Source organism: Aristolochia californica, unplaced genomic scaffold, assembly GCF_029961685.1.
Source record: "Aristolochia californica isolate CCGP_79_NKW_82.1479 unplaced genomic scaffold, dmAriCali1.0.hap1 SCAF_14, whole genome shotgun sequence".
Classification (NCBI taxonomy): domain Eukaryota; kingdom Viridiplantae; phylum Streptophyta; class Magnoliopsida; order Piperales; family Aristolochiaceae; genus Aristolochia; species Aristolochia californica.
In genome coordinates this window covers 2,442,242-2,465,457 of record NW_027181815.1, presented here as the reverse complement: position 1 = coordinate 2,465,457, position 23,216 = coordinate 2,442,242, and the positions used below count along the sequence as shown (strand labels likewise).

At 38.0% G+C, this 23,216-nt stretch overlaps 3 protein-coding genes and 1 pseudogene across 3 annotated transcripts; 3 read left to right on the top strand and 1 right to left on the bottom strand.

Moving 5' to 3' along the window:
• The first annotated feature begins 35 nt into the window (after positions 1-35).
• LOC137950376 (uncharacterized) lies at positions 36-4,805 on the top strand. The gene is made up of 15 exons (XM_068796816.1): positions 36-333; positions 1,269-1,537; positions 1,638-1,735; positions 1,841-1,941; positions 2,029-2,151; positions 2,249-2,311; positions 2,799-2,892; positions 3,006-3,071; positions 3,155-3,247; positions 3,341-3,397; positions 3,489-3,617; positions 3,694-3,784; positions 3,877-3,965; positions 4,091-4,284; positions 4,416-4,805. Exons 2-15 carry the CDS (start codon positions 1,315-1,317, stop codon positions 4,525-4,527), a joined length of 1,533 nt encoding a protein of 510 aa, XP_068652917.1. The 5' UTR covers positions 36-333; positions 1,269-1,314; the 3' UTR covers positions 4,528-4,805.
• A 2,124-nt stretch (positions 4,806-6,929) lies between these two features.
• LOC137950212 (putative clathrin assembly protein At5g35200) lies at positions 6,930-13,652 on the top strand. The gene is made up of 15 exons (XM_068796600.1): positions 6,930-7,025; positions 7,138-7,207; positions 8,170-8,267; positions 8,471-8,612; positions 8,703-8,803; positions 9,772-9,855; positions 10,008-10,058; positions 10,145-10,210; positions 10,738-10,803; positions 11,030-11,110; positions 11,222-11,299; positions 12,552-12,752; positions 12,852-12,924; positions 13,014-13,114; positions 13,338-13,652. Exons 1-15 carry the CDS (start codon positions 6,930-6,932, stop codon positions 13,650-13,652), a joined length of 1,623 nt encoding a protein of 540 aa, XP_068652701.1.
• A 779-nt stretch (positions 13,653-14,431) lies between these two features.
• On the top strand, positions 14,432-19,446 carry LOC137949548 (uncharacterized; annotated as a pseudogene).
• LOC137949547 (probable LRR receptor-like serine/threonine-protein kinase At4g30520) lies at positions 19,417-22,956 on the bottom strand. Its single transcript, XM_068795615.1, has 10 exons — positions 22,835-22,956; positions 22,599-22,731; positions 22,416-22,487; positions 22,153-22,296; positions 21,983-22,054; positions 21,806-21,865; positions 21,623-21,726; positions 21,409-21,543; positions 20,567-21,294; positions 19,417-20,426 (listed from the first exon to the last, which is right to left on the bottom strand). The coding sequence occupies exons 1-10, from the start codon at positions 22,914-22,916 to the stop codon at positions 20,079-20,081; spliced, it is 1,878 nt and encodes a 625-aa protein (XP_068651716.1). The 5' UTR covers positions 22,917-22,956; the 3' UTR covers positions 19,417-20,078.
• Positions 22,957-23,216: the final 260 nt, after the last annotated feature.

Here is a 23,216-nt window from a genome sequence, read left to right as displayed (position 1 = left end):
CAGTCAACGAGAAATTAACAAAGTACACACTCAAACACAGGCTCTCATTATCGGACAAGGAGACGCTGAGTCGGAAGTAGCACGCCGAATTCCCTTAGATTCATGCAATCTCCTGAAAGCTAGGGTTTTTCTCGATTTTTTGTGTTGTGCGGAAACAAGTCGATAGCCTTGACGAAGCATCTGTTTTTTTTTTTTTTTTTTTTTTTTTTGTAAATTGTTATTCGCATCCCATCTCTTTTTTTTTTTTTTCGCTTTTTGAATTTTACCTCGGGCTGGAGGAGGGGAGAAGAGTTTGCGGAACGGCGGAGGACATTTCAATTTGTGGCGATTCCGGTTTGTTGGAACTTCTGCTTCTTTCTGTTTCTTTTTCTGTGTTTTTTAAAATTTTAATTATACCTTCTTGTTTTACATTAATGCTTTTGTTGAGGTTAGTTGTTGCTTTGGATTGTTGGAAGTACGAGGAAGGTTGTGACGAGGGAAGGAATTGGTGCGAAGCTGTTGATGATATGTTTGTGTGGAGGATTATGGATTTTCAGTCTTTGACTCGAGAACACTCTATTTTTGTGCTCGTTGTTGTTGTCGATATATAATTTACTTTTCAACGGTTCTTTATTTATTTTTTTAATTTTTTTATCGCTAATTTCCATGATATCGAGTACCTACCAAATGGTGCTGGGCGAGGTTGGTGAGGATAATCTAGCCAACAGACATTCTAGTTCAGTCGTTGTTTGGATGAGCTTTTGGATGAATTTTGGAGTGATATGTGTGAACATTCATGTCGGGTCAATCAGGCATCATGATTTAGTGCTTATTCGTGAACAGAAGTTGTCGAATTGTTTTTTTTTTTTTTTATCTCCGTTCTTGCTTTGGTCTTCTCTTCCTTGAGGTGTAGATAATAATGTTCTGATTTTTGTTTCTAGGCAAATTAAACATCAAAATTTGCAGTTTAATTTGATTTAGAATAAATGCTGGAATTTTCTTTCCCGCATTTGTTTTTCCAATAAAAAAATTCTTTTTTATTTCATTCAGTTTTATAAATGTTGGAAATTTCCTTTTTGGATATTATTTATCATTAAAAATGCCCTAAATAGTTGTTTTGAAAAAATAAAATCTTTACTATCTTAATTTGTTTCATAAAGGTTCATCTGGCTTTTGATATGCAGATTAATTGTTGATCTCTTCTTTTATTTTGGTCATTTTGATTATCTATTTTCCTGGGTTTAAAGGGTGAAGTTGCCATGTACTCTAAGCTGTCATGACTTTTGCAGATAAAATTTCAGTTAGCACTGCCTGTATATCTTTCAATTTGTCAACATGAAACGCATAGTTCGAGCTGCACGGTTTGTCTGGGCTGCTTTTTGTCAGAAGGAAGAAGTTATTTTCAGGAGTGCTGTGGGGAAAAGGCAAAGGACTTACAGTTATCTGTTTCAAGGTTCTTTAAATACACACTCTTGTTATGACAACTTGAACAGATTCAGGCACAATGCACCGATGTCAAGGACATTATTCACTCCTGCTGCCAAATATCCTAGTGGAGGTTTTTTATTTTGATCTTTTTGGCTTTCTTCATGGCTCATCTTCCATACTTAGATTTCGTTTTATACAGAACTAATATGATCTGGTCTCTCATGCTTTAGCACTTAGTTCAACTGCAAGTGGAGTGAAGGCAGGTCCACTTGCAGAGTATGAGAGAAGAATTGCATCAGGTGAACTTGTGGATGGTGACAGTTTCCAGGTCAGTGCCTGGATTTATATTGAAATTTAACGTTAATATTTTATCATCAACCCACTCATGGAACAGATAGTTCACCTAGAAAATCCTACTGGAATCTGGTTTTAGGTCTATACTCTGCAAGAACTTCAAAGACTTTATGATGAGCTAGTTGAGTCTGCTGATGCCTGTAGATTGGATAGATATGCAGCTTCAGAGAAAGCTGGAAGGTTATCCTTCATCTTTGCATTGGAATTTCTTGAGCTTGTTCTATGAAATCTATATTATGAGTCTCATTTGTCTGTTTTATCTGCCAGGAGTCGATGGTTATGGTCCCGCCTATTGACAGAAAGTTCTTATTCCCCCGTTAAAGGACTTTATCTGTATGGAGGAGTTGGAACTGGGAAAACAATGCTGATGGATTTGTTTTTTGAGCAGCTGTAAACCAAACTTAGTCCTGAATGAAGTATCCTTTCTTCTCTAGGTTGTGGGTTCCATGACATTTCAATTCTCAAGATCTTCGGTTTTCTTGTGCAGGCCAACTAACTGGAGAAAAATGCGAATCCATTTTCATGACCTCATGTTGAATGTTCATAGTCGCCTGCAGGAAAGATCGTTGACAAATTTCTTTCATTAGTATACCTTTGGTTTGCAGCAGAGTATTTTGCTTTATAATTTTTGTGTTAATAGGCCGTTATGATTGAGTTAATTTACCTCTTAGGTGAGACATTGATGTTTCCTCATACAAATCTTACACCAAAGTACTGATCTACATTTGATGTTTCTCCATACAAATCTTACACCAAAGCATAGATAACATTGATTGAGACTTGAGAAGCACCTCATTATACTATAGGATTTTTGGTACACCTTGGAGATTCCATCTTATCCATTGGTTTGATTGGTGAAATCCAACCTGGATGAATTATTTGCCTTGTCACCCTTCATTGGATTGCATTTTTCCAGTGGACAATGCAGCACAATATGTTTATCTCTCTTCCAAGTCTTGAATGAGCTTGATGTCTTGTTCTTTTAAACCTTACTTGTGCTTGATTGGCATGAATGTTGAGGCTGATTGTATCATGATTTTGCAGCGGCATAAGGGTGTGGCAGACCCTCTTGAAGTTGTGGCAGGGGAGATATCAGATGAGTCAATTTTATTATGTCTTGATGAATTCATGGTACGTTAGAAAGAACATGGTAGGTCCATTTCTTCAACTTTTATGATATGCATAAAACTCCATATGAACTCTTGATATTGTTTCATCCAGCTTTTGTACCTTCTTACCTGCAGGTGAATGATGTTGCCAATGCCTTGATATTAAACCGTCTTTTTGGACATTTATTCAGTAAAGGAGTTGTATGTAATTCACTTAACATCTACGTTCTATTAATGTTGTCTAAAATATTTGGTAATTTGATTTGTGCTAAGCTTCATTGTAGGTCCTTGTTGCAACATCAAACCGCGCACCAGATAATCTTTATGAAGGAGGTTTGCAAAGGGATCTATTTATACCCTTCATTGCCACATTGAAGGTATTGTTTGAAAAATGCCCTTATTTTGTTATTTTGGCATCTTAAATTTGAAAATGCTGGAAGTTTGAGATTACTTGTAACTTCTCAATGCAGGAAAGATGTATAGTTCATGAAATTGGTTCTCCGGTTGACTACCGGAAAATGACTTCAGTAATCTATCCACACTCAGTCAAAGATCTTTCATTTTTTTCTTTTACTCACTCTTTTTTGAATTAATTTGAAATATCTTTACTTTTTCCAGGCAGAGCAAGGATTTTATTTTGTTGGAAACACTCACTTGGGGCTTCTGAAACAGAAGTTTCAACATTTGGTCGGACCTGATACTCCCACTTCGCAAGTAGTGGAAGTTGTTATGGGACGCAAGCTGGAGGTTTAGTCTAGGCTTTTTTTATTTTTTTCCTGGACCACGCCTAGATGATATTGACATATGTGATTCTTATTTTCAGGTCCCATTTGGTGCTAATGGCTGCGCATATTTTCTTTTTGAAGATCTCTGTGATAGACCTCTGGGAGCTGCAGACTATTTTGGCTTGTTCAGTGAGTCATTTCTCTATCATCTTTTATCACTTCCAAGTTAAACTGGAGTCTCTGTTAGAATTGAATCTTGACGTACTTCCTTTGTGTTGCAGAAAAGTTCCATACTTTGGCATTGGAAGGTGTCCCAAGTTTTGGGCCTCACAATACCACAGCAGCTTACCGATTTGTGACTTTAGTGGATGTGAGTACTACATTTCTCTGTTCCCATTATACTTGTCTAAGCTATGTAGAGTAATGTAGTTGCCAAAGAAAAACTTATCTTATTGTCCTCAAAAAACAAAAACAAAAAACACCATCTTATCACAGGTGATGTATGAGAACAAGGCCAGACTTCTATGTTCTGCTGAAGCATCTCCGGTCGAACTGTTTGAAAGAATAATGACAGTATCTGATGCCCAAAAGATTGCCCCAAGAACTTCTTCACGTTCAAGGAAGAATGACAACTTTGATCTTTGTGTAGATAATGAGTTGGGATTTGCGAAAGATCGGACCATTAGTAGGTACATTCAAAAACCCAACTTCTTTTATACAGTATAATCTCTGTTGAATTGGAAACCTAGCAACCCTCTTTAGATTTCATATGGTCACTAAATTTTGTTCAAGAATTAACTTGCAATGGCATGTGACACAGATTGACTGAGATGAACAGTAGAGAGTACTTGGAGCAGTTCTCTGCCATGCTATCAGAGAAAAACGCCAAGGATGAAGAAGTGAGGGACAGGTTTGACGCCGTTCAAGCATGAAAGGGTTTCCCTATAGCCCTACCATCATAAATGTAATTTGCATTTAGAACTTAGGGCATTTTTCAATAATAATATTATTTTGCTGTATATGTTAATAAAGAATTGAGCGAACAAGTAGCATGCTAAACCCCATGGAAGGGGTGTAGTTTATCGTCTTTCTCATGACACAGATATAGATTACTTGATTTCTTTCAGTGTCCGTTTCCAATGCTCGATAGCCACTTGGGATTATTCTGAACCAAAGAGCTTTTATGGTTTGTTGCAGCAGACCTCAATAACAAAGAACAAGATGGTATCCAACTCTGAAAATGTCTTAGTTCACTCTGTCAGCTTCTTGTCTCTTTGATCTCTTCAGCTCTGCAACTTAATGGCGGATACAAGAATAAGAGGGCATCATTAGAAGGTGCTTATCAGATGAAATTCCCGAAATGCTACAAGAAGTTAACCATTGCCATAATCAATAGAAGCTAATCTGGGTGAACACCTTGCCATGCAAGAAACCAACCATTACGCAGCTTTTCAGCAGTTTGAAAGGCTGCAAATAGGGGAGGAAAAAGGTTTTATATATTCTTTGGCAACAAGTTTGGAACTCTCATTCACACTAATATTTGTTTTATGCATGCTCATTGTTGGACTCTGCATGGAAAATAAAATAAAAGAAAAGGAAAATCTAATTATTATTATTTTAAAAAATAATAAATAATTTTTTTATCATTATCTTATTTTTATTCACTATTTTTTAGAATAATAATAGTTAAATTCTAATTTTCTTTTCTTTTCTATGTCTTAAAAACCTATCTGTCGAGGGGTGGTTCAGATTACACTAAAAATGTATGACCCAATTACCAAACCTTTACATTTGGTTTTGCTTCAATTTCAATTTTGTAGATTGAATCTTGATATAAACATCTCCATACTTTTTTTTTTGTTTAATATAAATAAAATAAAAATATTAATTTATGTGTATACGCATAATTTTTTGAATATTATGAAATATTTGAAAATTTTATTTCCAAAAATTCAATTTTTTTTTTCATTGTATTTGTATTATTAAAACCCGATATATTGTATAGTCATGGGACACTCCATTGGCGTGAGAATACAAACTTTAGAACTATGAGTCCGAGTTACTCGGAACCTCAAGCTATTCAAGAAAGCTCTATGAGGTAAAAGGAAAAGGGAATGGCCAATGGGCTCTCCATGAGGGAACAGACCTATCCCACGGCCCATCAAAATTACTGCCTGGTTGGGTATTTAATGCATGCGACACGTAGACTTGAGAGGAAACGAAGCTAGAGGTTCAGCTGGCGAGGTCCCCATGCAAACCGTCTTCCAGAATTCGTTACGCTCGCTTTTCCTCTGCGTTGTATCTGCGGAATTCTCTCTCTTCTTCCCTTCTCTCTGCACCTTCTTCATTTCTCTACGTGTTAATCCATGTCTCCCTCTTCCTCAGGACCCTAAAACCCAAACCCTTCTCTCTACAGGTTCGTTGGTCGATCCTCGTCCATTCTACTCTCGTGCGTTGGTCGCTGATGATAGGGTTTCTTTCTTCGTCCTTGCCTTTCTGCACTGCGGCTTCCGTGAATAAAATCCATCCGGGATTTCGCTGAAATTTTTGCCTCATTTCGCCGATGAATTCTTTGGCTGTTCTCGCTTCCGGATATTTGGTGCGAGGTTGGAGGATTCAATACGTCAAGTCTACGTTGCGGTATTTCTGGATTTATGATCAGTTTCCTAAATTGTGAATCAGGTATTTGTACTCCATACCCTGTTCATATCATCTGAATCAAAATGAAGTTCCATTTTGCAGTTTTATGTTTTTATCGTCTTGGCATTTTAAACGAAATTGGAGATTTATATATTTCCCTTGATGCATGGGATGCGCCAATGTTGTTTCCTGTATCTCTTATTCTTGTTCGTTCATTTATTCGTTCTCAGTTTAGGTTTTTGTTTCACATTTGTTTGCCCATTTCTCTATCCAGTATGTGAGTCTGCAGTAGTGATCAACAACTTCAGAAGTGGTATTTGCAGAGATGGAACTCGTGAAGTAGTTTTATGGTCACCAACGTTGAAATTAAAATCTCTCTTTCTCTCAGCTCGACATGACTGTAATGACTCTTCTAATAATTAGATTGGTCTTTTGCATTACCATTGTAGAAGCAACAGTAATGAAGTGAGAGATCCCACATTTTTTTTTCCTTCTATCATGTAAATGGATAATGTTTTCAGATTCATCATCCGGACCAGTTGAGAGTCTATTTCATAGAATTAGTTTCAATGGGTTTCATGTTTATGATTTCTGAAACACCACTCATAGATGCATAATGTATCTATCTTCATCATGTAGGTTTGGGCAGACTTTGGGTTTTGGTAAAATCTGTTGAATTTCTACAAAAAACTAGATGGCTGGGGTTGGGAATACGCAACTAAGAAAAGCTTTTGGAGTGTTGAAGGACTCTACCAAGGTTGGATTGGCAAAAGTGAACAGCGATTACAAGGTGATTAATTGGTTGTTCTTATCATATTTTTCAACATGTTAAGCCTTCTTGTTTACCTTTCATGCTTTGGGAAGTTCCAAAATTGATTTATCAGCCATTTGTTTCCTCCAAGGAATTGGATGTCGCAATTGTCAAGGCCACAAATCATGTTGAAGATATGGCAAAGGAAAAGCATATTCGCAGTGAGTCCAACCTTCTCTGGAGCAGTATTTCAATTGTTAATTTGTTCTTTTTAATTAGTTCTCTTCCACAGTTGAAGTTTTTAACTTTTACATATCCTCCTTTGCTGAAGTTAACCAACCCCAATTTCTGTCAAAAACTCCTTCAGCTTGAATTTTCAACCACAGGCTATTAGGAGTTATTGACATAAATTGCGAACATAGTCTAAAATCTCTTCTGGAATTCAGATACGTGCAACTAGCTTGATTTGCTGTAATTTTTTTTTGTTCAAGGCATTATTAGTGAAGGAACTAAGCAATGAATGATAGGTCTCTGAAAGTAAAAATCCAGACACGCTTGAGCCTTTTTGACTCTCTCCTTTTTCTATTCATTGTTATCACTTGATTTATTTCAGTAGGATCTTCAGAACATTGAACTGCATCTTAAGACAAATGTTAATCAGTTTTTATAATGGGACTGTAATCAATACTGAAAAAAATGGTATTGGCTTTTGGGCTCGATGGCCAATCGTAATTACTGGAAATGAAAAAATATTAACACTGGTTGATTTTTTTTTTATTTTTTGTTGATCTGATGGGTACATATATGAAATTGAAATTAGATAAAAAGGAGTGTTTTCACTGTGATTACCAATAAATCCATTACTATACACGGGGATGGTTCAAGACTAGCATTGGGTTATGCATATCAGTTCTTTTTTTTTTTTTTTTTGCGGGGGGGGGGGGGGGGGTTCGAAAGAGTTACAGTGAGTTCATTTGAACCTGGTTGATAATTTTTTTTTGTCAAAAATAGATTGGTTATCAATGTAGACTTCTTTATGTTTTTGTTAATTTTTTTGGGTTTATATTTCTGAAGAAAAAGAAAGGAAAATGATATCCATGTACATGGCCTCCTGTTAAATGAATTGCAGACGTTTGAAGTCGAAAGAGTTTTGACAGCAAGTTTGTTCTGATTCTTGTCCCAGCTATTTTTGATGCAACTGTATCTTCAAGGCCTCGAGCTGATGTTGCATATTGCATACAAGCACTTGCTAGACGTCTTGCCAAAACACAAAACTGGGCAGTAAGAACCTCCTCGCTAATTTGTTCCTCCAAGCTTCTTTGGCATTAGAAAAAGGGTATAATATTAATAGCTGCAATTCTAGGTGTAAGACTATGGATTTTCAAGTGCATTTCGTTTTTTCTTTTCTTTTTTAACAAATAGTTTTTGTGTGAGAGGCCATATTTGCTCTAATGTTTCAGCTAACTGGCTCTAATCCGGTTTAGGTTGCTTTGAAAACATTGATTGTCATTCACCGTGCATTAAGAGAAGCGGATCCCACATTTCGTGACGAACTGATCAGTTACAGCAGAAGTCGGGTTCGCATGCTAAATGTTTCACACTTTAAGGATGACTCTAGTCCAAATGGTATACTAGTTAATCCTACACTTTTAAGAACTTGAATTTCACACGGAAGTTTATCCCGCTGAGATTTCCTTTCTCTGTTTTTCTTGTAAGCGTGGGATTATTCTGCCTGGGTTCGCTCTTATGCACTGTTTTTGGAGGAGAAATTAGAATGTTACCGCATTTTGAAGTATGATGTTGAGGCAGAGAGTTCTGTAAGTAATTTGCATTGTTTCGTTCGAATTCCGTTCCACTTGCTTTAAGCCATCATGTTGCAAAAATGTTTAACAATAACGATAATGATAGTAGTGTATCTTTTTTTTTTTTAAAAAAAATCTGCATAAAGAAATGGCATTTGTAGGATAAAGAACCATTTGATGATGCCTGTAAACTTCAACTACTGTGGCTGTTTTCTATTTTGATATACTGTTTCTTTATGTGGATTGGAATTATGAGATGATGGCTTATGGGGAAAGCTTGTTAGATGGGTTCTGATTATCAAACTTTGAGTTCAGGAGTAAAAATATTAGCAGATAATACCATATCTACTGTCCTAACAAAATTGAGATCATTTTGAAACATTTCTCTTTTCCCATTTAGTATGTCTATTCAAGCTGCATTAGATAGATAGCTAGAATAAAACCTTTGTTAAATCTCACAAATGAGTCTAAATCATTCTGACTAGGAAATAAAGACTTGAAAAAGGTTTAAGTAACAACGAAATTTTTAAAAAATAGATTGAACCAGAGGGAAAGGGTTCAAGGAGGTGATCCAAATAGTTAGTACAAGCTTTTGGTGATGATTTTGATCATCTGAATTATAATAAAAGAGCTTGAACATTAAACTCTACAGGTATGGGCAAGTGTTTTTTACCTAATTTTCACACGACCTAGTCACTTTTTCTTGTTTTTTGGGTATTTTCAAACTGAAACAGTGAATATCTCATGGTCAGTTTAACTATGCCTGTCTTAGCAGTTTGATTTGAGTTTAAAAAACATTGTTCTACATAAATTTTTATATTTTTTAAAAGGTTGTCCTACATTAGTTTATTAAAGTGTTGTTGTGAACCTCCTGTAGAGGTGCTGAATGATATTGAATGACTTCTTATCTACATTAAGTTGCTTAGGAGACAAGTATTTACTTATTCAGCCAATTTATGCCTGTAATGAGCTATTCTTGGCAGCAAACTAAGGGACTCAACACCACTGAGTTGCTGGAACAGTTACCTGCTTTGCAACAGCTGCTTTTCCGTCTTCTCTCTTGCAAGGTAGTATGTTGTTTCTTTGGCTTTCATAACAAACAGAGGTGGAGAGTTCTCTGTCCAAATTCTTAGCAGCACCAATATACCATGAATCATTCTTTTATTGGTCTAATCTGACTGCAATTATTATGTTGTTTTGACTTCTTACCTTTTTGCAGCCAGAGGGAGCGGCTGTATCTAATAATGTGATCCAATATGCACTCTCAATTGTGAGCACATCTTTATCAAATAATTTTATTTCTCAAGCGTATTTTTCTGGTATCTAACCCTCTAAAATGTTATTATCTTCCTGCAGGTTGCTGGTGAAAGTGCCAAACTTTTCAATGCCATTAATGATGGTACTCTTAATTTGGTTGACAAGGTAGAACACTCCACTGTCTGGTTAGAGAATGAGGTCTGGTAATAGCTTCATTTTGTAACATATCTTTATAGGGCTGAATGGTAATCAACATCTTAATATCCAGCCTGTCAGAAACTGGTAATCTAACAGAATATTTTTTATGTTATGTCCAACTAACAATTCAACCTGGTACTTGCGAAGATATCTATACATTTGAAATATCATATTCTGGATATGGGCTACAGATAGTTGGATAGTGGAATATGTACTATGTTAGCTTTCTCAGATTAGGATGGGTTGGCATGACAACCTCTTGAATTGAGTTACTAGTTAAAAATGGATTTCCGGTTTCTACTTTAATGATAAAACCAGCTTTAGTTATAAAACCAGATATTAAGCTATGAGATTTTGAGCACACATCCAGTTGAACTGGAAATAGTCCACACAATGATGTTCAGTTGAGTGGAATTGGAATTCATAGTTTGCCATACATGTACAGTCTGCTCTGCTAATATTATTTATGATTTAGTTGTTAACCTTTTTGGCAGTTTTTTGAGATGCAGCAGCACGATGCTGTTAGAGCGCTTGACATTTATAAGAGGGCAGGGCATCAGGTACGTGTTATAGGTTTGTTTAAGTCTGGAAGTTTCTATAGTCATTGATATGTTTACAATGAGATGTCATTTTACTTCCTGTTCTGAAAATTAAGAGTATTAAGATGTAACAATCCAAAAAAGGGAACATGATATTCATGGTTCTTGATATTTTCTGATTTTTTTTTTTTTTGGTTTGTACGTTATTTAGCATCCTGTAGAACCTGTGACATTTCTCTTTCCACAGGCAGAGATGTTGTCAGAGTTCTACGAAATTTGTAAAAGAATTGACCATTTGCGTGAGCAAAAGTTTATGAAAGTTGAACAGGTTTGTGGCTTCCTGTCTCCGTGGTATATTTATTTTTTTCTTAACTCTTATCATTCTGTCATTTTGACTGTTTTCCACTTTCTTATTCATTAAAATTTCCTTCACATGAAGCCTCCTGCGTCATTCGCCACAGCCATGGAAGAATATGTCAAAGGGGCTGCACATGCTTCTCCGCGCCATCAGATTGCGGTAAGGCCATCAGTTCTAGTCAAATAGGATTTGGGAAATGCAATTGCACTAGTAACAGCATTTCTAACCTTTGGAAGGAGGAAATAGGAAATTATAGGTAATGTCTAGCATAGATAGGTCATGAAAATTTTTTAGGACATCTAACGTCATAGGAGTACCAATTTATGCTGGGTGCATTAACAGGGGGAGGGGGAACTCTTTGTCGAGTTCAACATTTTCCTTAAAGATACTTAATTTTCGGTGCTTCTAGCATATTGAACAGGACTTCCACAGTTGAATACCACCAATGCAAACATGGCCATGAGTGTGTTTTTGAATCCCATGGAAGCTGCTCAAGTGGACCTTGTGTGCATATTTATTGGATAACCTTTGGATGATCTTATGTAAGATGACAACCCAAACAATCTATTGAAGGGCTTCGATTCCAATTTGACTACATTTCTAACCTTTTTCTGTTTGTTTAAAAATTTAAGTTGACAACACATCTAGAGCTCTTAAACTTTATTAGCAAGCAATTTAAATTGCTTTAAAATCCCAATGCAAGGACAACTCTGTTTACTTTCTTCCATCTCTGAAAACCACTAGGTTCAGAATTTATCAGCTTTAGGGAGTATTAGCAGACTCTTTAATGTGTTCAAGCTTTTTTTTTTTTTTTTTTTTTTCTTTTCTGTCTGTTGCTATAAAGGGGCCTAACTTTAACATCTCAATCTTGAATCCCACATTCTGCCTACTACTTGCTTCATCTCCAACTCCTGTTCTTGACATCTGTTTTCCTTCTGAGTTTTATTTGGTAGTGGTTCTTAATTAGCCGTAATTGAATCCACTAGATTGTGGTTACCTGAGTTATTTTTTTGGTTTGTTTACTAACTCTATAATTTTAAGAATGCCTTAGCTTCATAGAATGCACCATTTAGAGGTACTCTAAGATTATACATCTATACGAACTTCACATAGTTTCCCTTGCCACTTCTGTGTATTTCCTACAAGCCATGTGCAATCACCCCATCTATGTGATTTTTGTGAAGTTGATGGAACTTGTTGTCAGGGATTAATTTATCCATTAAATTACCTGAGCACTTTCTGGATGTTTTTTTTGTAAAGTTACTTAGTGATATGAATCATCTACTTTCATGGGAGGCCACTGTATCAAGTTTTGAACTGAATGAATACCCTGATGCTATTGAAGTAGAACCTCAACAATAGAGCTGGTTTTCTTATGATTGTCACATGTAATCTGCACTTATGAAATCAGGGAAACGAAGAAAGATCTGTAACTCCTCAAGCGGTTAAAGCAATTGAATATAAGAGATCACAAGATATTCAAGATCCGCCAGAGCCATCTTGTGTTGTACCTGAACTTGCCATGAGTGAGCATTGTGAAGCTTCCGCTTCCGCTTCAGCTCTGGCTACACCTTCAGCTTCTGCAGTCTCTTATCTTACCGATGACCTCTTGGTAACAGTGTCCTACAATCATGAAGTGTACATAACTGAATGTTTTCTCCTGTATAGTCACTATCTGTTAATAGCTGATTCTTAATTTGCATTAATATAGGGGCTAAGTGAATTGAGGAAGGATGCATCAGAACTTGATGAAAAAAATGCTCTAGCACTGGCTATCGTCACAGGTGGAGAATGAAACTTTATAATATGTGTTTTCTGGGTTCAGTTGGTTGTTATCTTCTATTTGCCATTATAAAATGCATTCTTATCACAGACGAAAATGAAGATCAAGCTGCAAATCGGGCGGCTGACTGGGAACTTGCACTTATCGCTGGTTCAACCTCTAACGGAAATGCTGCAGTAACTAATAAACTGGTGAGTTCTTGTATTAATTACATGGGTCCTTTTCTTCAGGTATGTTCTGATCATCAAAAGTTTAATGTAGAACAGTTCCGTTACTTTATGTGAATCAAGCAATTATAAGCATTTTTCCTTGAGACCAGAAGATCCTCATGGGCATGGTTAAACCTCGATTGATTTGAGTGTTTTTCATTAGAGTTGGTCTTCAATCCTCGTTGTGCTTCACTAATGTTTGCAGGCTGGTGGATTCGACAGACTCACGCTGGACAGTTTATACGATGACGCATTGACGAGACAAACAAATTCAAATGGGTCTTACCATACAGTGCAGTTGGCGTCCAATCCCTACACGACTTCTCAGTATTCCCAAGACCCCTTCTATGCATCCAATAATGTTGCACCGCCTGCAAATGTGCAATTGGCAGCTATGGCACAGCAACAACAAGCTATGATGATGGGAGGTCAGAATGCTTTGAATCCCTTCGGGCATCCTTATGGGGACACTAGAATGCAGTCTTACCAGTCCCATAATCCTTATTCTGGTTTCATCTAGGACTCAGTTACTAGTTTTACAAAAAGCCGAAGCAGAAATGGGAAAACAACTAAGGACTTGTAGTTAGTGGAAAATGTACACTTGTGCATAGAGAGCTCCCCTCTGCAACCTTTTTACAGAAATGTATGTTATGGTCCGAGTTTTTAGATGCGATTCAGGTTGATTAATCCAGTTTCACTTGTGATTATCTGTATTGAATACCCATCGAATATTACTCAAGTTTGTTCATAAAATCAATTATCTTCCTATTCTCTTCCCAAAAAAAAAAAAAAAAATGGCAGATAGAAATTTCAGTAGTAACAAAAAATGTTTTCGGCAAATGGGTACTGCAAATTTACCGGCTTTTGAGATCGGCAATCACCGAATCGATTTCTTTGTGAATCAGGGACCGAGTGTGGTGTGTGGACTGGTTGATGGTAGCTCGAAGGATTTTTTTCTCTACAGGTTTTTGTCTGCTTTCGCAGATCGATCGATCAGATTTTCTCGATGTTCATTTGAAGACTTTAGACAGTCTGCGGCAAGTATTGGAGCTTTTAGAGACTGTAATTTACTTCTGAGTTTTCAGTTTCTGATCTGCGGACGGAAGCAGTTGCCGAGGAAACGAAAGAAGATTTTGATTTCTAGGGGCAGGGATGCTAATTTTATCTGTTTATTAAATAGAATAAAATCGGAAAAAAGATTTTTATTTAACTAATTAAATGAAATAAAAACGTGACAGGGCCATGCCATGGAAGCTGCCACATTTCCTGTGAAAACACAGCGAGTACCGTACGAGTCACATCAATCATGCTCGTTCGTGATATTCACACGTCTTGTCCATTCACTTCCCTGCGTGCTGACACTAACGGACGCGGCAAGGGAGGAGTAGCCGGGAAGTGCGATTCTCCGGTCAACCATGGCGAACCAAGGAGCGAAAAAGCGAAGAGAGGAAAACCGCAAACACATGAGGAACCTCTTTCGTCTTATCGTTTTCTGTAACGTAATTTTCTTTTTCTTTTTCTACTGAAGAAGATTTTAGGTCTTGCAAATTGATTGCTTTCCAGTACTCCATTTTCTTTCTTTTCTTAGAGTCATCACAGGTTGATTTGAACTAGAAGAAATAATTACGAATTGCAGACGTTTGTAGTCCAAAGATTCGTTTCCAAACCTACTGAAGTATTGACACGACCAACTGCTTCAGCTTATACCCTAATTGCGTGTAAGAGGGATTGCTTTTTGGCCTAGCAAAAGTGGATATTGTCCATCAGTGCTCAAGGGCAGCAATCAAGTAATTAAACCGAATTTGCCCCTTCAAATAGAAGTTTTAGTTATTGACTTGTTTAATGGTTTTCTGTCCCTCAAATTTTGGTGATTTCTGATACAAACGATGAAGGGTTTTGGGTTCTAATTCTCAAATATTTTGTGTTGAATCTTACCAAAATTGTTAACTCGTGGACGCAGATTGTCCTTTTGCTACTTGTGTCCTAGTTGCTAATGAAGTATAATTTTTGGGAAGCATAGCAGTGGAGAAAATTTTGGAGGAAGATTTCTGAAATTAATATTTCCTAGTGATGAATACTAAATTTTGCCATTTACATAGAAAAGAATAGCAATAACAGGATTAAAATTGGCAGGAGAAGGAACTTAACCTTCTTTCTTATCTCTGCTGGAGGTGTTTATCTGTGGAAGATGCACATTACTTCTGAGTTTGGACTCTTTGTAGCTTGGAACCTGCATTTTGTAGATGAAAGGCAATTGTGGTAACCAGACTTCTATATTCTTGTGATTCAAAAGTTTCCCAGAAATTGGCACCTGTAAAGAGTTATAGAAAGAAAACCGTTAACAATTCAAGGTTACTGGAATGAGCATCTGGAGCCTACCAAATCTCGGTGTCATATCATTTATTCTCTTGTGATATGAGGGAAGGTTAGCTTGAAAAAAGATTCAAATGTTGAGTTAACAAATAATAGATCAGTCTTCTCTTTGTCCTTCTTTTGCATGGTCATTAACTGCTAAATGTCTCTCTGAGGGATAGATTGTTGCCACATTTACATTGGACTTTGAGCCATCAAGCAAATGTCTCTTCTGCATTTTGTTTTTTTTATCGTGGATTTGTCTGGTTCAATCCTAGATAACTTAATTTTCTTTCCTAATCATCTGTAGCAACGGTCGTAATATAAAAAAGGCCTTAATAATCACTCTCAGTAATTTCACTCTGCCACTAAAAAAGTAATTTTTCCTTTAATTATCTTATTTCCAGGTGGTGTATGTGGTAGTAAGGATGCTAATCTTCCATTCCAGTCTCACCTGGAAGCATTGGCTTGGCCAATTTTTGACATCGCTTGGTTATACCTTCCCGTATCAACAGCTGGCCAAGATGGCAAGCCAGCATTTGATGAGAGTGGCGAACTTTTAGACGGTGGACATGATATGAGCGGTGGTGGAGTTTGTGGGTGTGTTTTTGAGCCTCCTCTTTGGTTGCACACAAATGTTTGTTTTTTCTATTGAACAAATTAAATCCTTTGCATATTTTTTGACCTCTTAATTTTGTTTTGACCTCATTCACAACTGCTTTATTGCAAGCCCCAAATTTTACCATACCATATTTGTTCCACATTATTTAATTCAATATAGAAGAACACTCAGATGGCCATTCAAAAAGGTCATGTACCTGCAAGGTTTATAGTACCATCCAAGGTTCGATATAAGGATACACTTTCCTCCTGGCTTAATTTTTAATTTGTTCACCAAATAATGCTTGTGGAAATTTGCAGAGAACAGTGTGGTAGAGATTAGGGTTTAGAGACCACTTTCCCCTATTTAATTTATTACTTTTATTAATATTTATTTTTTTAAAATAGTTTCTAAAATTACATTCATGCCCTGCAACTCATAAACTCTAGGAGTATATTTTCTAATGAAAATACTTTCTTAAAACACATGGAAAACCTAATTAGCTCAAAATAACTACTTCTTGCACTCCCCCTGAAGTTCCCTATTCTAAGAATGAGAAAAAAGAAAACACAAAAAGAGTATGTGTAGGTACTGATAGAAATTAGTCTACTAGTCAGCCTTCATGGTATTAGAGCAGCAATCCAAGATGGATATGAAGAAGAAGAAGTTCTTATATTCATATGTTATATTTTTATGTGAGAAGCTCTTGTCAGATCTGAAAGCTACCGCTATTCTCACAAACGCATCAAAGTCTTATATTCATATGTTATATTTATATGCTATTGAATAATATTGATTACTTGAGGTCATTCTGCAGTTGCTTGACCGTAGGTTTTCCATAAACCAAAGTAAAGCCTCCAGTTAGCTGATTTTTCTACAGAACTAAATTAAACTCCAGTCTTTACTTTGTATTAATTTTGTTCAGTTGTACATATTGTCCTGGTTTTTAGTTTAAGTCTATCTATCTTATTTTAGTTTTAGCTTGCATTTGCAGCTTCGTTTATTCAATCTAGTGTGACTATTCTAGATGATTTATGTAACAGGTACCTGCATGACATTATCTACATAACAAGTTTTGTACAGCTTATGTCCATCATTTCTGGCAAATTTTGGTACATATATTTAGTGGTAAGATCCCTCAAAGGTTACTGTTAAATAGTTTAAATCATTAATAATCACTTCCAAAGCTGAGACATTTGTTTGAAACTTTCTACATGCGTGTAGAAGAATTCTAACTTGGAAAAATAATCCCATCTTCATCAGTATTTGGTTTTTAAATTATTCTGACATGGCAAGCTTCATGGTCCTAGCCCTCTTATTTTGCAGGTGTTTGACATTGTGATTCTCTTACCTTCAGTTAGTTCATACAGAGACAAAAAATGCTAATTGCTAGAATCAAAAGTATTTCATTATCTACTTGGAGTTGAAGGTTCCATGTCCATGGCGGAAAGAGTTAAGAGATTTTTGTTGGCAGCAGGTTTTTGTTTGACAAGAAAAAAATATTGAAAATAAAAGATCAAGGAAAAGAAACGAGCATGTGTTTTTTTTTAATGGAAAAGAGCATGTATTTGGGATGTGAAACACCATATACCAAATGGGAATAGAGATGGCTAAGAAAAGGAAATAAGACATGAATTGTTGAAGCTGCCTGGTGAGATTTGCAAGAGAGCCAAGGCAAATGTATTCACTTTTTTGTTTTTGAAAATGTATAATTATGGCTAGGGAAGAAGTAGGAAAACTTTGAGAATTATAAAGGGATGGAAACAGGAGAGAGTTTATGGATGTATAACCGTATCAAGTGAAATATAAGAGGACATATTTGATAAAAATTACAAGGAAGCAAAAGAGTTGAAAGTATTCGCTTTTCTCAAAAAAAAAAAAGTTAAAAAGTATTTTGCTTTCCTGTAAAAATGTTGGGGTGAAAACAGAGGAGGCTGAATGAAATATTGGTTGTGTGTTCCATCAATTTCTACCAAATGTTTGTATCAGTTTTTCCAAAAAAAATTTAGATGTTTTAAGAATGTTTCTCAAAACAAATGTGATGCATTTTCTAAATGTTTCTCTTTATTCCCAATATATTTTCAGTGCACTCTGGGAACATCCTTCCTTCTCATTTTGGACATCCCAATACACTGGGATTTGGTTGCTTCTTCTTCCAGGTTGTGTGAAATTTAACATGTAGACAGCTGCATGGCTGCAGATCATACTGCCACAGTCTAACACATGCAAATCAAACTTGATTGGAGTGGAAATTATGCTCTTAATCTCATGGTTTTCCTTTGGTGGCTGGCCTTATTCGAGAATGGACCTGGTTGGATTGTTGAACTACAGGCTCTAGCCCTATATGGGGACGTAAGGCCAATTCTGTATATATGGACAACCCCAAATGGAAAACTCACATTAACAATTGTGAGCTATACCCTGCATAGATGTGCTGCCTGCTAATAATGTCCTTGGAATACCTTACTTGTGCAAGTGACCCAATGCCACTGCCTTCAGTTGTGTCCATCCAGCCAACAGTGCTACATTCCATATGTTGGTTTACCTTTTCGTCACTTTTCATAATTGTAAAAGAAGTGAGACTTTGCACGATACATTAGATGGGAAATTGATATTCTGAAAATGAAAAAACTGTTATTTGTCATAGACGTTTTCTCAATTCCACTTTTATCTGTGCCAGATACCAGCATTTGCTGTTTACCAGCTTTCTGGTCTTATAAGAGCATGGTTTTCACAGGGTTCAGAGGTACACCATAGATTTGCTCACCATAATCTAGTATTTGAAGCATGGTTCCTGTTAACAATTAACAGATAATTTGTGATTTTCTGCGTTCAGGGACAAGTTGAGGATGAGAAGGCCCGTAAGAAAAGGGAAAAGATGGAGAAGAAAGCTTCCAGACCTAAATTTGCCAAGACAAGAAACAAACGATACTGTGAAAATTCAGAAACTATGAAATCTCGTCAAGAGTTGGTGGAGGGTCCCAAAGTTCCTTCTGTTCATGCAGCTGAGAAAGAAGTATCCTCAATTACAAAGGCTTCATGCTGATATAATTACTTCTTGTAGAATGTAGCTGATGAGAATCTGCCTTTTGACTCACATTTGTTGCTGACCTGCTCCGTAAGTTTAATCGAGTAAGACCAATGGGGAAGATGGTCGAGGTTAGAACCTCTTTACATCAAGAACCAGAATTTTGCTTTTAGTGAATATACTAAATTATGATGCCTATGACTGGAGTTCAGCTTCTGTTGAGAACAGATCTCTTCAAATTGTTCTTTCGGTGACTGCATTTGAATTCCTAGAAATTTTACGTGTCAACAACAGAGCCTGCATTTGAATTCCTAATCGAATCTTAAAATGAAATTAAACCATCCCCCTTTTGTTTCATGATTTTGGTATGAGAATGGTACCTGAAAATTAAGATTTTTCGAAAATTCTAACATGCTTTACAACCTTTACAGGGAATAGATAAAAAGGATGTGATCTGAGTGGCTAGAGAAGAGAGAAGACAATTAATTGCCACTTCAAGTTTCCTGATTCGACGTTGAATTAAAGTTTTACAGGGCCGGCGGTGTTTGTCCTTCACGAGACGGGAGTAAAAGCCAGATGAAGCCAGCCGAGTTGTTGCATCCCTTGCTCTTATGGGTTTGGCAGTCGCAGAACTGACTCTCTTGTACAAACTACACTGCAGTGCACAGACAGATATGGTTTGGTCAGCCAACAGTATGCACGCGTGATGAACTTGCAATGATGAAAAGAGAGCTCTAGCGGCTACAGGCACGTCAGTCAAAAAAGCTTCAAAAGAGCCACATCAAAAACTACCGTTTCTCTTTCAAACACCCACTCCACCTTTTTTAACTTTTCTCGTAATTCATCTTTATCCGTTCACATTTCACTGTTGCCGATTCCTCCGTGTAAAAGTACTAAAAAAACTCAGTAAGACAATTCTACGAACACTTGATCTGCAAGAAGGAAGCAGAGAGAGAGTGTAATCATCATCTGGGTCCTGAGAGCTCCATCTCTTCGAGCTGCTGTTCATCATCATCGGCATGGATGGCTCGTAACATGATGGCATGGTCATCATCCATGTCCTCCTCACCGGCCGCTTGCTTCTGCTGGGACTGCTTATGGGCATTCTTCTGTGAAGCTTCCCATCTCTCGGCCAGCCCGTCTCCTTCCAACATTCTCACCACTTCAGACATCTTGGGCCTGTCTGCTGGCAGATATTGAGTGCAGAGGAGTGCTACCTGAACCATCTCTCCCACTTCTATCTTGTCGTACTGCGCCCTCAACTCCTTGTCCACCAGCAGGTCCAGCTTCTGCTCCTGGTGTACTTTCCTCACCTGCGGTCCCCCCACCGGTTCCAAATGCACGGACATAAAGAAAACACCAAATTAGTATGCTTCTCTGCACACAGTATGCTAAGATCAACAGATATCACGGAAACGAAATTTGAATAGATAAAGTTGTACAGCGAGGTTACCCAATCAAGCATGGCGCCCTTCTGGATTGCAGACTTGCCGAAATCAAGAGCCCGTTGCCCGGTTACGAGTTCTAGCAGTAGAATTCCGAAGCCGAAGACGTCGGTCTTCTCCGAGGACTGCCCGGTGGAGAGGTATTCCGGGGCGATGTGGCCGACGGTGCCGCGAACGGCGGTCGTGACGTGGGAGTCGCTGTGGTCGAGCAGCTTGGCCAGCCCGAAGTCCCCCACCACCGCCTCGCAGAAATCGTCAAGGAGAATGTTCGCCGCCTTCACGTCGCGGTGGATGATCTTCGGGTCGCATTGCTCGTGAAGGTAGAGGAGGCCGCGTGCCGCACCCAGCGCTATTCTCTTCCGCGTGTTCCAGTCCAGAGAAGGTTTAGCTTTGAGCCGAGAAGCGACACTGCCATTGGCCATGTAAGGATAGACGAGCAACCTCTCCTTGGAGGTGGCACAATAACCAAGCAGACAGAGGAGGTTACGGTGGACGGCCAGGCTGATCATCTCCACCTCTGTTCGGAACTGCAACTCTCCGCTACCCGTCGTTTCGTTTAGCCTTTTCACCGCCACCACCGTGCCGTCGGCCAACCTCCCCCTGTAAACGTTCCCGAATCCTCCTTTCCCCAAAATCTTCTTGCTGCTGAAGTTATCAGTCGCCGTTTGGAGCTCCTTCAGGCTGAACCGCCGGAGGTTCCCCAGCTTCACCATCGTCATCCCTTCCTCTTGCCTATCTGGACAATGAAATTAAGAGTTGCATTACATCGCAACGGCTCTCGGTAAAAGAAATTGTGCGAATTTAGTTTAGACAATGTGTTAGCGCTTCTCAGCCTGAGAACATAACTGACCGTTAAAGTCTGAGATCATCAGGAGCTTCTGCTTCTTTCTCCACCAAATGAGAATTCCCAGGAAGAGTAAGAGGAGAGAGATAGAGCCCAGACTCGCCCCGATACCAACGGCTATCTTCATTGCCTTCGATTTTCCTGTAAAAGTTGGAATCAAACTTTAATTTTCTTACAGGGAAAAAGAGAAACAAAAAGAAGAGGAGAAAATGGGCATTACTTTGATAAGAATCCAAGGGGAAGGAGAGAGTTGCTACTGCAGAGGCTGTCCCAGAACATTCTTCACTAGAATGACTACTGCATATCATAGGATTTCCCACAATACTGCGCGGAAAATAGACATGAATGAGAACTTTCAGTAAACAGTTATCAATTTGAAGAAAACAGAGCACCGATTTCTCACTTGAATGTTCTGGCAGGAAATTTTGGCACGGGTCCACTGAGATTATTGAAGGAAAGATCACTGGGAAAATGGAAGAATGGAAAAAACCAATTAGTTGAATTTTTTCCTAAATTTGAAGATGCAATAAATACATGTTAAACACAAAAGAGTAATGGATAATGAAAGATGAACACTAACAGGAAAGCTAGTTCGGGGAGTCTGGATAGAGACACGGGAAAAGATCCAAACAAGCTGTTATTGTTCAGTCTTCTGCAGGATTGATGAAGAACGCCCATATATTAGAAAGAGAGAATGATTTGAGTCGCATGAAAGAACAGTAGTTTCCTTTTCAGAGAGGAAGAACGTACAGGTACTGAAGGTTGGCAAGCTGACTCAGAGAATCGGGAACGCTTCCTGAAAATCGATTGTTTGAGAGATCTAACGTCTGCAACTTGGGAAGCCTTCCGAGCTCAGCTGGGATTTCTCCAGATATGTTATTGTTCTGCAGTAATCTGTGAAACCAAATAAATTCAGAAGGTTTTACAAGGGAATCTGGAAAACGAACAGAATTTTTTTTAAAAACTTCATGACAAAAAAAAAAAAAACTGAAAAGGTTATCTAAATTCCTTACATTTGCTGGAGATTGGTCAGGTTGGCGATCGTAGGAGAGAGCGTTCCAGAAAGATTTTGACTTGGAGCACCACTGCAAGAGATAGAAGCTTTTCCCTGGTTAGAGGACAGTCACCGGCTTTCTCTTCTGTTGCTTAGTTTCGAAATGTTAAACAGTGAATAAAAACGAAGATGAAAGACCCACAGGCCAATAACAGAATTTTCAGGGGAGCAAGTGATCATAGCCCAACTACATGGGTCGACTGAATCTTCGTCCCAGTTGTTCAAAGCCCCGTGAGGATCTTTGAAGGCGTTTCTGATACTGATCAAAGCCTCCACTAATGCAAAAGAAAAGAAGAACAACGGCAACCAAGCATCAACAATCAGTATGGCAGAACAAAACACGAAAATACACAAAAGGGAAGCATAGAATCCACATACCTTCCGGGTTAAGTGGCTCGAAGGAGAAGGTGACAGTTGCGGAGTGCAGAACGAAGACGAGGCAGAAGAGCTTCAACGCCATTAGAGCTACAAAGGCTCAAGAGAGCTCCTGACAGACATCCGATAAATATCGAAGCGGTCAAATGCAGACACCCATGGACAAAGAGCAAGAGAAAGAGAGAGAAAAAGAGATCAGGGAGACGATTCGGATGTCAGAGGAGCGCAGAAATTGAGATGGGGAGTGGGAAGTACCACTGTGCTCGCTGAACTTAACATGCTTTCTCTCACTCATTCGACGCAGGCGGGCAGAGAAAAGAAAAAGAGAGCCAATTTTTTTCTTTCTCCTTTTTGCGGTTTCAAGAAATAAAGGTGAGAGGAGGGT

What these genes read in the sequence shown, in the direction of transcription:
- LOC137950376 (XM_068796816.1), top strand. Translation starts at nt 1,315, where the DNA reads ATGAAACGCATAGTTCGAGCTGCACGGTTTGTCTGGGCTGCTTTTTGT. An exon ending in ACTACCGGAAAATGACTTCA is followed by an intron (nt 3,398 to 3,488) that starts GTAATCTATCCA and finishes TACTTTTTCCAG; the next exon opens with GCAGAGCAAGGATTTTATTT. An exon ending in AGACTATTTTGGCTTGTTCA is followed by an intron (nt 3,785 to 3,876) that starts GTGAGTCATTTC and finishes TTTGTGTTGCAG; the next exon opens with AAAAGTTCCATACTTTGGCA.
- LOC137950212 (XM_068796600.1), top strand. Translation starts at nt 6,930, where the DNA reads ATGGCTGGGGTTGGGAATACGCAACTAAGAAAAGCTTTTGGAGTGTTG. An exon ending in AGTTTATGAAAGTTGAACAG is followed by an intron (nt 11,111 to 11,221) that starts GTTTGTGGCTTC and finishes CTTCACATGAAG; the next exon opens with CCTCCTGCGTCATTCGCCAC. An exon ending in ATCTTACCGATGACCTCTTG is followed by an intron (nt 12,753 to 12,851) that starts GTAACAGTGTCC and finishes GCATTAATATAG; the next exon opens with GGGCTAAGTGAATTGAGGAA.
- LOC137949547 (XM_068795615.1), bottom strand. Translation starts at nt 22,916, where the DNA reads ATGGCGTTGAAGCTCTTCTGCCTCGTCTTCGTTCTGCACTCCGCAACT. An exon ending in TTTCCTGCCAGAACATTCAA is followed by an intron (nt 21,727 to 21,805) that starts GTGAGAAATCGG and finishes TTTTCCGCGCAG; the next exon opens with TATTGTGGGAAATCCTATGA. An exon ending in CCCCTTGGATTCTTATCAAA is followed by an intron (nt 21,544 to 21,622) that starts GTAATGCCCATT and finishes CAACTTTTACAG; the next exon opens with GAAAATCGAAGGCAATGAAG.